This window comes from Leopardus geoffroyi, chromosome B1 (genome assembly GCF_018350155.1).
Source record: "Leopardus geoffroyi isolate Oge1 chromosome B1, O.geoffroyi_Oge1_pat1.0, whole genome shotgun sequence".
Lineage (NCBI taxonomy): Eukaryota > Metazoa > Chordata > Mammalia > Carnivora > Felidae > Leopardus > Leopardus geoffroyi.
This window is the reverse complement of record NC_059327.1, coordinates 5768031-5785698: the sequence shown is the minus strand read 5'-3', so window position 1 is coordinate 5785698 and position 17668 is coordinate 5768031. Positions and strand designations below refer to the sequence as shown.

General features: G+C 45.8%; 1 protein-coding gene and 1 pseudogene across 6 annotated transcripts in view; one reads left to right on the top strand and one right to left on the bottom strand.

Annotated features, from left to right (window-relative positions):
- MCPH1 (microcephalin 1) overlaps nucleotides 1-16656 on the bottom strand; it is a 273858-nt gene extending 257202 nt beyond the window's left edge. For 2 of the 6 annotated variants that reach the window (XM_045451886.1, XM_045451879.1), the window contains exon 1: nucleotides 13564-13655. Coding sequence is in view for 4 of the 6 variants with exons in the window: in XM_045451845.1 (XP_045307801.1) it covers nucleotides 4812-4930; nucleotides 13564-13655; nucleotides 16088-16127 (251 nt within the window). In the remaining 2 variants the exon portion in view is untranslated. Of the gene's footprint in view, nucleotides 1-4811; nucleotides 4931-13563; nucleotides 13656-14036; nucleotides 14201-16087 lie in introns of those variants that run through there. The other 4 variants (XM_045451845.1, XM_045451854.1, XM_045451870.1 and 1 more) reach the window with 4 other exon arrangements.
- On the top strand, nucleotides 8544-10060 carry LOC123584235 (annotated as a pseudogene).
- Nucleotides 16657-17668: the final 1012 nt, after the last annotated feature.

Sequence of the window (17668 nt, the reverse complement as noted above, 5' to 3'; positions counted from 1 at the left end):
ATTACACAGCAGGGATTTGCAAACTAAGGCCCCCAAGTCAACGTGGATCATCACCTGGTTTTAGAATAAACACAGCCACCCCTCGTTTGCTCATTCTCTATGGCTCCTTTCACTACAAGAATTCAGTAGCTGAATAAAGACCGCATGGCCCACAAAGCCTACAATAAAGGCACACCTCATGTTACTTACTTTGCTTTAATATGCTCTGCAAATACTGCATCCTTTCCAAACTGGAAGGTGTGTGGCATCCCCACAGAGAGCACGTCTATCAGCGCTATTTTTCCAACAGTATTTGTTCACTTCATGTCTCATTTTGGTAATACTCCCAGTATTTCAAAATCTTTCAATACAGTATTTTTACAGTGATCTGTGATCAGTGATCTTTGATATCACTACTGTAATTGTTTTGGAGTGCCACAAACCACACCCATCACGTAAGACAGTGAACTTGATAAATGTATGTGTTCTGATTGTTCCACCAACCAAGCAGTGTGGCCATCTCCCTCTCCTCGGGCATCCCTGTTCCCTGAGACACAACAGTATTGAAATTGAGCCAATTACAATATAAACCCCACAATGACCCCTAAATGGTCAAGTGAAGGGAAGAGTCACACATCTCTCACTTTAAATAAAAAGCTAGAAATGATTAAGCTTAGTGAGGAAGGTATGTCAAAAGCCAGAACACACCAAAAACTACACCAAGCAGTTAGCCAAGTTGTGAATGCAAAGGAAAATTCTTGAAGGAAATTAAAAGGGCCAGGACAGTGAACATACAAATGATAAGAAAAGCCAACAGCCTTACTGCTGACATGGAAAAAGTCTGAGCGGTCTGGATAAAAGATCAAACCAGCCACAACATTCCCTTAAGCCAAAGCCTAATCCAGAACAAAGCCCTAACTCTCTGTAACGCTATGAAGGTTGAGAGAGGGGAGGCAGCTGCAGAAGAAAAGCTTAAGGCCAGCAGAGGCTTGTCGGTGAGGATTAAGGAAAGAAGCCGTCTCTGTAGCATAAAAGCTCAAGGCGAAGCAGCAAGTGCTGAGGCAGAAGCTGTGGCAGGTTCTCCAGAAGATCTAGCGGAGATAATTCGTGACGGTGGCTACACCAAACAACAAATTTTCAGTGTCGGTGAAACAGCCTTCTGTTAGAACAAGATGCTACAGAGCTTTCCCCGCCAGAGAGAAGTCGACGCCTGGCTTCAGGGCTTCAAAGGAAGACTCACGCTGTTGTCAGGGGCTAACGCAGCTGGTGCCTTAAGTGCAAGCCGATGCCCACGTACCATTCTGAAAATCCGCGGGCCCTTCAGAATTGGGCTGCATCTACTCTGCCTGTGCTCTGCCTGGTCACCCAAGAGCTCTGATGGAGGCGCACAACGAGACGAATGCGCTTTTCACGCCCGTTAACACAGCATCCATTCCGCAGCCCGTGGATCGAGGAATCATTTCAACTTTCACATCTTAGTACTGAAGAAATGCATTTCACGAGGCTATAGATGCCATAGATGGTGATTCCTCTCATGGATCTGGGCAAAGTAACCTGAAGACCTTCCAGATCGGACTCACCACCCTAGATGCCATTAAGAACATCCGTGACTCAGGGGAAGAGGTCAAAATATCAGCATAAATAGGAGTTTGGAACAAGTGGACTCCAACCCTCATGGATGAAGCTGAGGGAGTCAAGACTTCATGGGGAAGTAGAGGCAGATGTAGTGGAAGGAGCCAGAGAACGAGAGTCAGACGTAGAACCGAAGATGGGACTGAATCACTGTGCTCTCATGACCAAATGTGAACAAATGAGGAGTTGCTTCACGTGGATCAAGAAAGAAAGGGGTTTCCTGAGATGGAATCTAGTCCTGGTGAAAATGACGTGAAGATTGTTGAAATGACAACAAAGGATTTAGAACACGACATAAACTGAGTTGAGAAAGCAGCGGCAGGCTTTGTGAGGATGGGCTCCAAAGCTGAAAGAAGTTCTACTGTGGGCAAAAAGCTATCAAACTGCCCCATGCGCTACGGAGAAACTGTCTGTGAAAGGAAGGACCGATCAACATGGCAAACTTCAACGTTGTCTTGTCTTATTTTAAGAAACTGCCACCCTGATCAGCCAGCAAGCCAAGCCATCAACACTGAGGCAAGCAAGACCCTGGACCAGCAAAAAGATTTTGACTGGAGGAAACCTCAGATGAAGATTAACATTTTCTTAGCAATAAACTATTTTTTAAAATTAACGAATGTACTTTTTTTAAACATAACATTATTGCACAGTTAAAAGACTACAGTACAGTGTAAACCTAAGTTTCATATGCACTGGGAAACCAAACACTTCATTTGACTCACTTTATTCGATATTTGCTTTATTGCAGAGGTCTTGAGCCAAAACCAAAATATATCCAACGTATGCCTTTATTTACTACCTGTCATTTTAAAGAAAAACTTTACCAGTCCCTGATATACAGTTAGAGTAACCAAGCAAAGAGGAGGAAATGGGACAGAAAAGATATGTGAAGAAATAATGGCCAAAAACTAATCCTGTTTTTAGAAACCAATACATAACCTTACATATTCAAAAAGCTCAATGAAATATACACAGAATCTACTAAAATCTAAGAATCTACTCACCATACCTAAACACTTACATTCACCTTCTGAAAACCAAAGACCATGAGAAAAAGTGGAAAGACATCAGAGAAAAAAAGACACACTACTTACAATGGAGAAATGATTTGAATGACTACAGGGTTCTCCAAGAACACCAGAGGACAGAAGACTACAGGAAAAACCTTTAAGCAATTCGGGGTGGGGGAGAAACTGTCAAATTGGAACTGCATATCCATGGAAAATATGATTCACAAGTAATGATGGAATTAAGGACATTTTCAGAGAAAGAAAACTAAGAAAATTTGAAGAGACATGCTAACCTGAAAGAACTTAAAGGGGAAAGTATCAATTTAACAGTAACGTTTGGAGATTTCAATATCCCATTCAATAATGGACAGATCTACGGGCACCTGGGTGGCTCAGTTGGTTAAGTGTCTGAGTCTTGATTTCAGCTCAGGTTATAATCTCACGGTCATGGGGTTGAGCCCTCTGTCAGGCTCTGCACCTGCCTTTACTCAACCTATTTGCCACAGCTGATCATTATCCCCTCCTTGACAGCTTTCTAGAATCCCATCCTCACTCGTTTTCCTTCTCAACACCCCAACACTAGAGTGATCAACCTTGGAACCTCTTCTCTTCCCTATCTACACTTCCTGAGAGATCACAGTCAGATTTATGGCTTTAAATAACATCTGTATACAGAAGACTCCCACATTTTAATCTCCAACCTCCCCCAGGAGCTCCACACTCATATATCCAACTGCCTACCTGACACCTCCACAGGGGTGTCTAATAAACACCCCAAATTCAGCATATCCAAATAGAACTCATGACCTGCCCCTCAAAACCTGGTGCTTCTGAGGCCTTCCCAGTCTCAGTAAACAGCAAACCGTATTTCTGGTTCCTTGGGCCAAACACCTCACAGTCACCCTTGATTCTTCCCCTGCTCTACAAACGCATCCAAATCCTCAGATCTAGTGTGGCACTACCTTCAAAAATATATCCTGAATCTGATCATTCTTCGTGACCATGTCACTGCCACCATGGTCCTGGTGACATCTCTAGGCTGGATGCTCAGGAGCCTCCAACCACTCTCCTGCTGCTGTCCCACACACTTCTCTCCTCACACCCCACAAGGCCCCATGTCATCTGATGCCCCACTGCCCTCTGGCCTCAGTCTCCACTTCTCACCTTAACTGCACCTGTCACGGGCTCAACTACGTTCCCCACAAAATTCATATGAAGTCTTAACCCCAAGTACATCAAAATGTGACTGTACAGTTGCCTCTTGAACTACATGGGGGTTAGGGGCACCAACCCCTCACTGTGCAATCAAAAATCCATGTGTAACTTTTGACTCCCCCAAAACTTAACTACTAATAACCTACTGTTGAACAGAAGCCTTACTGATAACAAGCAATTAACACTTATTTTGTAGTGTTATATGTATTATATACTGTATTCTTAAAATAATACCTAATTTCTTAATTTGCATCAGTATTTTGAGGCTGCAGTTTATCTGTGAGTTTTTTCAAATTGTTGCAAATCTCCGAAAAATGATGATTTTATTGAAAAAACAATTCATGTAGAGGTGGACCTGCACAGTTCAAATACTTTTTTCCCCAAGTGTCAAGTATAGTTGGAGATACTGCCTTTAAAGAGACAATTAAGGTTAAATGAGATCACTAGGGTGGGCCCTAATCCAATACAACTGGTGTCCTTAGAAGAAGAGGAGATTAGGATGGATGGACGCACGCAGGCACACACACACCAGGAGAAGACACAGACAGAGAGAAGACAGCCATCAGCAAACCAAGGAGGGCGGCCTCAGGAGGAAGCAATCCCGCCAACACTTTGACCTCGGCTTCTAACCCCCAGGACAGTGAGAAAAGAACATCTGTTGTGTAGGCCTCGCGTGCGGTACTTCAGTCTGGCAGCCCTGGCCGCACCACATTCACGCCCTTGTCTCTTCGGTACACCAGGTTTGCGTGTCCCAGGGCCTGCGCAGTCACCTTCCCCGTAGGCAGGGCTGTGGATTCTACTACATCCATTTTCAGCTGCTGAAATGGAGGCTTGAGGGTATTAAATGACTTGCCCAAGTAAGGCAAGAGAAAAGACCAAATCAAATTTTATCTGGTTCTGTGATGTATGTGAACTATCTCCACACGTGACCAATACTCAATACAGAGAAAAAATACAGAGAAAAAATAAACTCACTTTTCGACCCAGAGCACCGAGACAAGCTTCACCCCTCTCTTCTGCGCTTTGTCCCAAGTGCTCTGGTATCCATCTTTGAACACCACATGAGTTACTTGTTTGTTAAAAGTTTTTGAAACCTGTAGACAAAAGGCAGAAAACAAAATGTAAATTACCACTTATGAACAATTGGATAAGTAAAGTTGATCAAAAAGGACACTTTATTCAATATTTGTCAAAAGGAAAACATCTAAACTGCCCACCCCAGCAATTCCATTTCTCAGAATCTGTCACACAAAACTACTCTAACAAATGCACCAAGCCACTTAAAAAACCTATCTTCTCCAGTTAGGATGGTGTGTTATGCATGTGTTTATCTCTACTCCCTCTCAAAAAACCTCTGACGTGAAGAGTTAGAGTTGGCAACGCATTTTCAGTAGAGAGCATGGGAGCCAAGTCAGATAATTAAGGACATTTAAGATAAGCTTTCTACACCAAAGACATAAACAAAATGAAATTCACAGGAAACAGACAATAAAGAGAATACTTATGAAATTAAAACACTTATTTAACATATTTGGAAGAAAATAACATTCATTTAAATCTTCAGAAGATATTGTGCTCATGAAAAATTATCTCTAAGATGGGGAAAATATTTTTTTAAAAGGATCAGAAAACTAAAGAGCTCTTGGAAATTAACACTATCATGCCATAAAAAAAAAAAAAAAAAAATGCCCATAGAAATGCTGGACAATAATATACTTGAGAAACTCTCCCCTGAAGAACAACAAAAAGACAAGGAGATGGATGCAATAGAAAATAAGTAATAACATCAGCTCAGACCAGGAGAATCAGGAGCTAAGTAAGAATAGTTGAAGAAATACAAGAATAGAGAAAATGGAAAAGAAATCAGTAAAGAAATAATCCAAGAAAAACTTCTCAAATGAAAGGGCATGGATTCTAGATCAAAAGAATCCCTAAGAGCCCAGCATGAGAATGAAAGCAGTGCCACACTGAGCATATTATCGTGACATTTTAGTAGAGCCGGAGTAAAGAAAGATTTAATATTCTTTAAAGGTGAAGGTGGGGATAAATCACACTCAACAGTGAGACACGACAATGGCATCAAGCTTCCCAAAAGCAATCTGGAAGTCAGAAACAATGGAAAAGTGCCTTCAAGGAAAAATAATATACACCTAGCATTTCACAATCAGCTAAAATATCAATCAAAGGTAAAGAAAGGTATAATAAAGGCAAGTTCAAACTCATAGGGTCAAAGAATTTTCCTCTTCTATGTAATCTTTCCAGAAATAGAAGTCATCCAATACATAATTCTTTCAACAACAGTTAATTTTATCAAGATAATATATGCACATTGTTGGGAAATATAAAGGTAAATATCAAAAGAAACATAAAACTGATCTGAAAAAGGCTGCCTTAATAAAACAGAATGAGAAGTGTAGACCAAAGGATTGTTGGTTTCTCTTTGTTTTTACTATGAACTTCACGGCACTGCACAATTGCCCTTTTAAGCAACATGTATGTATTGTCTTGATAAAATACACAAACATATCTCTTTGTCTATCTACCTACCAGAAGGCCATGGAGAGCTGTTGAGGCAGTGAGGGATTATTACTGAGCCAAGATTCTAGGTACAGATGGACACAATCAGAAGAGTTTAGCATTCTGGGTTATTCTTTTCCTAGGGCTTTGTCAAATTTAGCAAACACTGCATAGCACTTCTAAATGCCTCTGAGGACAAGGGGGACAAAAATTGGACTGCCGGCCTCAGAATGGGAAAAGGGAATCTGGCAAAGCCCTCACATCTTGGATGGAGACCCCAAAGGGCTGATACAGAAGCAACGGTGAACCACACCTACAGGGACCCACACTACAGTCCAGTTTTAAATAATCTCCAATCCTGCAAATGGATTAAGATAATCCTGGATTATGAGCACTAAAAACATCATGACTGAAGCAAACATGAATCTATTTTGAAAAAAGAAAATACAATTCTAGGTCTCAAACTAATGCTGAACAATTTTAAATATATACAATACTCAACTAAAAAACAAAAGCAAAACAAAAAAATGCCCAACAACAAACAAAATATCAAGCTTATCTAGAGATGAAGTGAGAACACAAACCACTAGATAAAACAGAAAAGCAGATCTAGATGCTGCAACTTACCCAACAAAGCCTTGTGGAACACAGGGAAAGCCCAGCTTCAGGAGAAATGGAGAAGTACAATACTGTGGAGAGTTTAGCTAAGCTACTCCAGGGTACTGCTGCCGTGGCATCCATTTTGTTTGGCCAAGCAGCCTGCAGGGGTCTTAAACCAGCACTAACCCCTCATGCAAGCACACACCCTAGATAGCAGCCCCCACAGTCACAAGCAAATGTCAGTGAAACTTGTGACCAACCATCTCCTTCACCTCCAAGGTCCTTCCCCTTGTGTACCCCTTAAATAAGATCCCATGGAACTACCAAAACCTTACTCTTTGATGTGAATTGACTAATCCATCCCCAGCCTAGGAAGCCCAAAGCATCCATCCTTGAGCCCTGCCTTCTCTCTGGCTGCACCCTGCCCTGACCTCCCCAAGTGGCCCCTCCAGGTATGTCATGTACCTCCTCCAGGACCTGTTAATAATAAACTGTTTCAGTTTCTCTATGGCTTGTTGTTGAACTGTGTTCACCATTCAGAACCTTGAGTTCCACTTAACAAATGTTAATTTAACAATGTCATAAAAAAATGCATATATAAAAAGAAGGTTGAATATCAATGCACCCATCTGAAAAAGCTGGAAAAAGAGCAACTAATTAAAACCAAAGACTGAGTTAGGTGATTATAAAAATAAGGCCAGAATTAATACAAATGAAAAGGAGGATCAAGAACACCAAAAGTTGGTTCTTTGGAGAAACTAATAAAGTCAGTAAAACCCAGATAAACGTTATAAGGAAAATAAGAGAGAAGGCACAAATAACCACTATCAGTCTGAAGAAGGTATCATCACTATAGATCATGAAGACATTAAAAGATTCAAACAGAATATTATGAATAGCTTTGATCCAATAAATTTGAAAAATTTAGATAAAATGGATACATTTCTAAGAAAAAAACAGCTTTCTAAAATCACTTATAAGAATAGAAAAAATGCATAATCCTGTTTTCAAACAAATTAAAAACTGTAACAGAAAGTTTTTTAAAAATCTACAAAGAAAACGCCAGGACTAGTTGCCTTCATCAGCAAATTATATCAAAAATTTTTAAAATAAATAATACCAAACCATACTAACTTAGAATAAAAAAGAGTCACAATTCTGCAACTTGTTTTATAAAACCAGCACACTAATACTAAACCACAGGAACAGAAAATGACTAGCCAGTATCACTCCCTGAATATTTGCAAAAAAGAAAAAGAAAGCAAACTGTACCAACAATTATACAGAAAGGATAATACAACCCCACCCCTTGAGTTTATTCCATGACTACAAAGTTGGTTAACATTGAAATAAATGGTTATTCGCTACGTTAACAAAGTAAAAATCTTAAGATCATCTCACTACGTGCAGAAAACACATTTGATGAAATCAAAAAGTGGATTCATGAAGAAAACTCTTAGCAAGTTAGGACCTGATGTTAAAAAAAACTGCATTAGGCATACAATAGGTCTTATATATGTAATCTAAAAAACAAAACAGACTCATAAATACAGAGAACTGGTGGGTACCAGAGGATAGAGGGGTGAGGAAATGGGCAAAATATGTGAAGGTATAAACTTCCAGTTACAAAATAAGTCATGGAGATGAAAAGTACACCATAGGGAATACAGTCAATAGTACTGCAATAACTTTGGTGCCAGATGGTAGCTGGATTTACCCTGGTGATCATTTCATAATACATATGTGTGGAATTCTATGTTATAAACCTGAAGCTAATATAATATTGTATGTCAACTACACTCCAATTAAAAAAAAATTGCATTAGGTGGGGCTACAGGAGAAAATGGTGGCCTCCACAGGAGTTAAAGTTCCTCCTCGTAATTTTCGCTTGTTGGAAGAACTTGAAGAAGGACAAAAAGGAGTAGGCGATGGTATGGTTAGCTGGGGCCTTGAAGATGATGAAGATATGACACCTCTAAGGTGGGAAGGCATGATTATTGGACCACCATGGACAAAAACAATATATAGCTTGAAAGTAGAATGTGGACCTAAATACTAAGAAGCTCTTCCATCAGTTAGATTTGTAACCAAAATTAATATGAATGGAATTAATAATTCCAGTAGAATGGTGGGTGCATGGAGTATACCAGTGTCAGCAAAATGGCAAAATTCATATACCATTAAAGTTGTACTTCAAGAGCTAAGACGTCTCATGATGTCCAAAGAAAATGTGAAGCTTCCACAGCCACCAGAAGGACATACAACAATTAATTTTAGTGGATCTCAAACTTGTCTTAAATCAACAACCTTCTACTCATGTTAAATGACAATGCAAAATACCCACACATTAAGTAAAAGAATTCCAGCTGGTAAATATGACCTGGAAATTTGTGAGAATATATTTAATATATGTACACCATTATATTTTCAGCTTACAGGAGGAAAAACGCAGCACCATTTTTTTTCTCTTGTTAAGGCACTGTCATTTAACCATAAACCTGGAGTACTCAGAATTCAGGTTTACAAGACGAAAGCATGGAGAATCAGATGCTGTGGAAGCATGTGTTTCTGAAAAGTAAAAAAATCTCAAAAAGGAAAAACAGAAATGGCATGCTTTATCCATCTTAGTGAAAGAGACTCAAGTTGAAATTGTCTAAAGTAGCAGGTACAATGAATCTCATCACAAATTGTGTTAATTTTTGAAGCGGTGTCGGTGCTGACCACTAGTAGTATCAAAAATATGTTCAGGATTGTTTTGATACCTGTATTTATAATAAAAAAAATGTTGTGGGGGAAGCCGATGGGTATCTGTTAAAAGCCATTCCTGTGTGTTACATGTAACAGACATGGTAAATATTTGTTTACAATCTTTGACAAAACATGCATTTAAGACAAATCAACAAAAAAGGAAACAGGTATATGGATATGTGATTTCGAGATTAAAGTTAGTCTTAAAATGTAAAAAGAAAAAAAAACTGCATTAGGTGAAAATTTCAAAAGTTTTCCCTTGAGTAGAGGAACCAGACAGATGCCTGATATATGCACTCTATTCAACATTGGTCCTCACCAGTGCAGTACATCAAGAAAAAGAAATAAAAGGTATGAGGATTAGAAAAATGGAAATAAAATTAGAAAAAAAATAGAAATAAAAATAGAAATAAAATTCAAAAAATTGAATATTACGTGTACATAATATTCAATTGTGTACTTTTTTTAAATCCTAAAAAAGCCCTATCTCATAAATGAACTTGCTAAGTCTTCTGGACACAAGGCAGATATGCAAAAATTAACTATTTCTATATACAAGTAACAGAAAAAGGAATTTAGAAGATGCCATTTATTTATTAAAAAAAATTTTTTTTTAGCGTTTATTTATTTTTGAGACAGAGAGAGACAGAGCATGAACAGGGGAAGGTCAGAGAGAAAGGGAGACACAGAATCTGAAACAGGCTCCAGGCTCTGAGCTGTCAGCACAGAGCCCGACACGGGGCTCGAACTCACGGACTGTGAGAACGTAACCTGAGCCGAAGTAAAACACTTAACCGACTGCGCCACCCAGGTGCCCCAGAAGATGCCATTTATAATAGCATCAAAACTGCCCAGAGAAAACTATAAAACATTACTTAAAGAAATTAAAGAAACCAAAATCAACAAAGGCATACAGGTTCGTGGGCTGGAAAATTCAATTTCATAAAAATGTCAGTTCTCTCCATACTGGTCTATTTTTATCAATCCTAATCCCATTCAAAATTTTTTAAAAGCTTTATGCTGTACACTGATAAACTGATTCTTATATATTTGGAAAAGCAAAAGTCAAAGAACAGCCAGGACACCTTGGAAGGAAAAAAAAGAAAGACTTCTGAAGTTTCATTATAAAGAACACTTAAGACTGGTTTGTCATGAGAACAGATACACAGATATAGAAACATATGGTGAACTGACTGATGACAAAGGTATTACTTCGGAGACCAGTTAGAGGAGATTTGTCAATGAATGGTGCTAAGATAAAAGAATATTCACATGGAAAAAAATGAAACAACTATTTCATACCATGGATAAAAACCAATTCCAGATGCACCGTAAATCTAGATGTAAAAGGCAAAATAAGGCTTTCAGAAAATAACACAGGAGAAATCTTCATAACCTTGGTATAGGCACAGACAGTTGTGTTTTTTTAAACAAGATCCACACAACAAAGCTCACCACAAAGAAATAATCTGGGTTACAATTATCGACAAAAGATACCATAGTGAAGATGAAAAGACAAACCACAGAGTTAACTGACAATCTTGCAATTCATATGGCCAGAAAAGATTCTGGTCAACTGAAAAATAGAGAGAATGCTTACAAATCAAGAAGGAAAAACCCAATGGAAATTAAGAGCTGGAGCCCTGAACAGACTCAAAATAAATATACGAAAACATGCAGAAAGATAGAATTTCAAGCCATGATGATATACCACCAGACACGCACCAGATGCGGACAGGAAAGACAAAACCAAGTACAGTTGGCAGTGGGGCTCTCGAACGCTGCTAGAAGTAACAGGTGTCAAGTCGGAACCATCGCTGTCTCCCTCAGATGTGGACATGGCCTATCACACAGGAAAACTGCTTGTTTTCAGAGGATACATACTGAACCTGTTTGGGGGCAAATTTTATCTGGGACTTACTTTCAAACAGTTTAGGAAAAAACACTTTCACACGTAAATATACTGCATGGAAGAAACGATGATGCAACAAGTATGTTAACAATTATTGAGTCAGGGTGCCTGGGTGGCTCAGTCGGTTGAGCGTCTGACTTCAGCTCAGGTCACGATCTCGCGGTCCGTGAGATCGAGCCCCACGTTGGGCTCTGGGCTGATGGCTCAGAGCCTGGAGCCTGCTTCCGATTCTGTGTCTCCCTCTCTTTCTGTCCCTCCCCCATTCATGCTCTGTCTCTCTCTGTCTCAAAAATAAGTAAACGTTAAAAAAAATTTAAAAAAAAACCAATTATTGAGTCACTCTGTTCAACTTTTCTATCTGAAAATTTTCTCAATTAAAAGGTGAGAAACAGGGGCGACTGGCGGGGCTCAGCCAGTTAAGCATCCGACTCTTGGTCTCGGCTCAGGTTATGATCTCAAGGTCCGCGTCAGGCTCTGCACCAACAGCGTGGTGATTCTCTCCCTCTCTCTGCCCTTCCCCTGCTCGCTCTCACTCTCTCAAAAATAAACAACCTTAAAGAAAAAAAAAAAAAAGAAAAACAAAAAGATCCAAGGAGATCTAAGATCTTAATACTACTCTTTTTTTTTTAATTTTTTTTAAGTTTATCACTTTTGAGAGAGAGACAGAGTATGAGCAGGGGAGGGCCAGAGAGACAGGGGTAGACACAGAATCCAAAGCAGGCTCCAGGCTCCGAGCTGTCAGGACAGAGCCTCAGGCGGGGCTCGAACTCACAATCCACAAGATCAAGACCTGAGCTGAAGTCGGACGCTCAACCGTCTGAGCCACCCAGGCACCCCTTAATACTACGATTAAAGGCCATTTTGTCAGCTCCCACACTCCACGGCCTTTTTCTCAGCCAGTGTAATTTGTTTTAGCCCAAGTATGCAGCAGGTATCAAAACAAAGCCTTTGATCTCTCCATCAGGGAAGGGACTAAGACAACAAAATTTAGAAGCACCCTCTCTGCCCGTAGGTGAATGCCACCCTGGGTTTTACACCCTGGGTGCCTCTCTTGCCTCAGCCTAAACTCTGGCCCTGCCTTCAACGATCTTCTCACCAAGTTAATGGTTTTAAAGTTCCATCTTTGAAGTTCATCCCTCTTCTTTTTTTTTTTTAATTTTTTTTTTTCAATGTTTATTTATTTTTGGGACAGAGAGAGACAGAGCATGAACGGGGGAGGGTCAGAGAGAGAGGGAGACACAGAATCGGAAACAGGCTCCAGGCTCTGAGCCATCAACCCAGAGCCCGACGCGGGGCTCGAACTCACGGACCGCGAGATCGTGACCTGGCTGAAGTCGGACGCTTAACCGACTGCGCCACCCAGGCGCCCCTCCATCCCTCTTCTGACGTGCAGACTTGTTTTCCAGAATCTCCTGGCATTCTCCTTTCGTCCCTGGGTCCAGGGCTCCCATCACCTGTCCTCCACACACTAAATAGGTTTCACTCTCAGCACCTTTCATCCTAAACACCTGAGCCATGACACCTGGCCCACAGGGTCTTGCCCCTAAAATGTTACCTCTAGCCTTAACTATCTCAAATTCCCTACGTGTGGATCCAAATGTCCGTCAGATGTTTTCAATAGGCCCAAATTCGCAATCTTTCCCTTAAAAGATTTCTTCCTCCTCCTATATTTCTCACTTCGGCCAACAACATCCTGCATCCAATTAACCAATGGCAGAAGCCCCGTGTCTATCCTAGAGTCTCCTCTCATCACCCACAAAACCAACTGTTCTGTAATCTTACTGTTATAATGTGGTCCTATCATGCAATGTGGCCCACCCGCCACCTACGCACTGTCTTTGTCCTTCTTCCTTCATGTTCTAAGCAGTAACTCCCAACAAGAAAATCCAAGTATTTCTATCACGTAAAGAGGACTGCCACGAGCAGCCGGGGGGAAAATGAGTTTCTCACCTTTGCTCCCATGTCCACAAGTTGGTTTGTAAATGTCTTTGAATAATTTTCTGTTCCGTTTACTGACCAGACTTCAACATAGGCCACTACATCTGAAAACAAACAAGATATTAACATGCAACCGATTTAGGGCTCCTGGGTGGCTGGTGGGTTAAGGATCGGACTTCCGCTCGGGTCATGATCTCACAGTTCCTGGGCTTCGAGCTGAGAGCTCCCAGCCTGCTTGGGATTCTCTATCAAAAATTAACAAATACTAAAAAAAAATTTTTTTTAAACCCACGACATGTAATATATTTGAAATTCTAACATTCCTCTCCGAGGATTTCAACAGATTTTCATCTTGTTCTACTTACATCAAAAAGTAAATTTAAAGCTTCTTCTAACAAACACCTATGCCAAATAGCATCAGTGCTACTATGGTTCTTAAAACTTCAAGCAAAGAACAACTTTATTCATGCGCATGTAGAGCTTACCTTCTTAACCCTGGATGCTCTTCCCAAATTCCTAAACCCTGCTTAACTCCCCAAATTCCCAAACCGTGCTCAACTTTCCTAGTGAAGAGTACGTTCTCCACAAAGGACCATATAACCACCCAACTTTACATTGTGTACAGGGGGGCAGCCCCCACATCCACCGAGGGTGGTGACACACGGGACTCAAGGACAGCCCCCCCCACATCCACCGAGGGTGGGGACACACGGGACTCAAGGACAGCCCCCACACCCTACAGGGGCGGTGACAGCACCGCAGTGGGGGACAGTCGCCTCCATGCCCCACAGGATAACCCCCCACTTGCCAAAGAGGCATCCCACAGGGACAGTGACAGTACTGGAATCGGAGAGCCCCCCTTCCCCACAGGGACGGTGACAGTACTGGACTCAGGGATACCCTACAGGGACGATGGCAGTACTGCACTCGGAGACAGTCCCCGCCACACCGCACAGGGATGGTGACAGCCCCCCACTCCCCACAGGGACACCCCACAGGGACGGTGACGGTAGCGGACTCGGGGACAGCCCCCCACTCCCCACAGGGACACCCCATGGGGAGGGTGACAGCCCCCCACTCCCCACAGGGACACCCCACAGGGACAACCCACAGGGACTGTGACGGTAGTGGACTCAGGGACAGCCCCCCACTCCCCACAGGGACACCCCACGGGGAGGGTGACAGCCCCCCACTCCCCACAGGGACACCCCACAGGGACGATGACGGTAGTGCACTCGGGGACAGCCCCCCCACTCCCCACAGGGACACCCCACAGGGATGGTGACGGTACTGGACTCGGGGACAGCCCCCCACTCCCCACAGGGACACCCCACAGGGACGGTGACAGCCCCCCACTCCCCACAGGGACACCCCACAGGGACGGTGACGGTAGCGGACTCGGGAACAGCCCCCCCACTCCCCACAGGGACACCCCATGGGGAGGGTGACAGCCCCCCACTCCCCACAGGGACACCCCACAGGGGCAGCCCACAGGGACGGTGACGGTAGTGGACTCAGGGACAGCCCCCCACTCCCCACAGGGACACCCCACGGGGAGGGTGACAGCCCCCCACTCCCCACAGGGACACCCCACAGGGACAACCCACAGGGACTGTGACGGTAGTGGACTCAGGGACAGCCCCCCACTCCCCACAGGGACACCCCACGGGGAGGGTGACAGCCCCCCACTCCCCACAGGGACACCCCACAGGGACGATGACGGTAGTGCACTCGGGGACAGCCCCCCCACTCCCCACAGGGACACCCCACAGGGATGGTGACGGTACTGGACTCGGGGACAGCCCCCCACTCCCCACAGGGACACCCCACAGGGACGGTGACAGCCCCCCACTCCCCACAGGGACACCCCACAGGGACGGTGACGGTAGCGGACTCGGGAACAGCCCCCCCACTCCCCACAGGGACACCCCATGGGGAGGGTGACAGCCCCCCACTCCCCACAGGGACACCCCACAGGGACACCCCACAGGGACGGTGACGGTAGTGGACTCGGGGACAGCCCCCCACTCCCCACAGGGACACCCCACAGGGATGGTGACGGTACTGGACTCGGGGACAGCCCCCCACTCCCCACAGGGACAACCCACAGGGACGGTGACAGCCCCCCACTCCCCACAGGGACACCCCACAGGGACGGTGACGGTAGCGGACTCGGGGACAGCCCCCCCACTCCCCACAGGGACACCCCACAGGGACGGTGACAGCCCCCCACTCCCCACAGGGACACCCCACAGGGACGGTGACGGTAGCGGACTCGGGGACAGCCCCCCCACTCCCCACAGGGACACCCCACAGGGACGGTGACAGCCCCCCACTCTCCACAGGGACGGTGAGAACACCGCACACGGGGACAGCCTCCCTCCACAGGATGCCGGGCTGACTTCCGGAAAGGCCAAGCTCGCGTCCCCAAGAGCCCCGCGAGCTCCGTCCACACGCTCGCCGAGATCTGGGCGCCCGCCCTCAAGCCCGCCCGACGCCTCCGACTCAACTCCCAGAGTGCGGGAATTCCCCTCACCTTTCAAGACCCCGCCGCCTGGCGTCCCGGGAGCCTCCATGAGAGACCCGCAACGCGCGAACCCGCTGCACCGTCCCAGGCTGCGCTAGCCAAGAGCGGGTGGCACTGAGCATGCGCAGGACTGACGCGCGCCCCTCCCCTCCGGCTCTGAGGAAATCTGCTAATCCGCGTTTTCTAAACGGCCCGGGGAGGAGGGGCGTTGGTAAAGTCCCAGCTCGCGTTAAAGGAGACCGAGGGGCTTTTCCAGCGCCCAGACTCGGATTCGTCCAGCAGAGTAATAACGCTGGTCAGCGTCCCCCTCTGCGAGTCTTTCGGTCCTCTCGGAAATTACGAGGACGGGTGTCCCCAAAAAAACCCCGAATCAAACCCTTCTGTCTCCGTAAGGACACTTGGAAGCTTCCCGGAGCCACATCTGGCGCACCAGGGAGCGGCGGACGCTTAGGAGGCACAGTCCTAGGTCGCAGGCCGGATGGGACTTCCGAGAGATAACTGCTCAGAATCTCCTACAGCGAAGTCTCACCCTCACCCCGCGCGCACCGAGTCCTCCTGTGCCGCCCGGTAGTCGGCGCACCGAGTTCCGGTTCGGAGAGCCAGACCTCTACTCCTCCGCGTGCGCGGGAGCTCGTGGGGCCAGGGGCACCTCTAGAGACCCCGGGCCTCGGATCCCGCGGCGGGGGGGGGGGGGGGGAGTCCTGGACCTCAGATCCTGCGGGGGCTTGGAGGGCGAAGGGGAACCGAGTGTCAGACTCCAGTAGGGCGATACCTCAGATCTTGAGTGGGGTGGGGGGTGAAGGGGATCGGGGTCTCAGACCCCGCTAGGGGGATCCCGGACCTCAGATCCCGCAGGACTAGACCTCAGGCCCTGCGGGGGGGGGGGGGTTTCAGACCTCGCTGGGGGGTGGGGGAACCCCAGACTTAAGATGCCCACTTGGGAGAGGGGAGAGAGCCGAGTCTCAGGCTCCACTGGGTGACGCTGGGACTCAAATCCCGCGGGGAGGCGGGCGACAGGGATCCGGGTCTCAGACCCCTGCGGGGGGGGGGGGGGAACCCTAGACCTCAGATGCCTGCCGGAGGACCCTGCGGGGGCGGGGAGAGCCAAGTCTCAGACTCCGCTGGGGGGACCTCGGACCTCAGATCTTGGGGGAGGCGGGGGAGCCAGGTTTCAGACCCCGCGGGGGGCTATGGGGACCCAGGGTCCCAGATCCTTTGTGGGGCGAGGGGAGCCTGGTCTCACCCCTCTATGGGGACCCCGCACATCGACCCAGCGAGAGGATGTGGGACCCGGACCGCAGATCCCGGCTAGGGATGTACCCTAAACCTCTGACTACCAAGGCGGGGTGAGGGCGCGGGGAGCCTTGCCGGGCCGTCCCACTCGTGTTTTGCCGCCCGCAAATCCCGGAGCGGACTTCTCCGGGCGGGATCGGGCGAACCTGGGAGGGAGCGGGGAAGACCAGCGTTGGTGAACAGCCCTGCGGCAGCGCGGTTGAACCTCCCCGGGATTCAAACCTCCCGCCCTTTGGGCTCCGCCCACTCCCGCAGGGCCCACCCCGGGCACTGCGCGCACGCGTGCTGCTGGGAGCT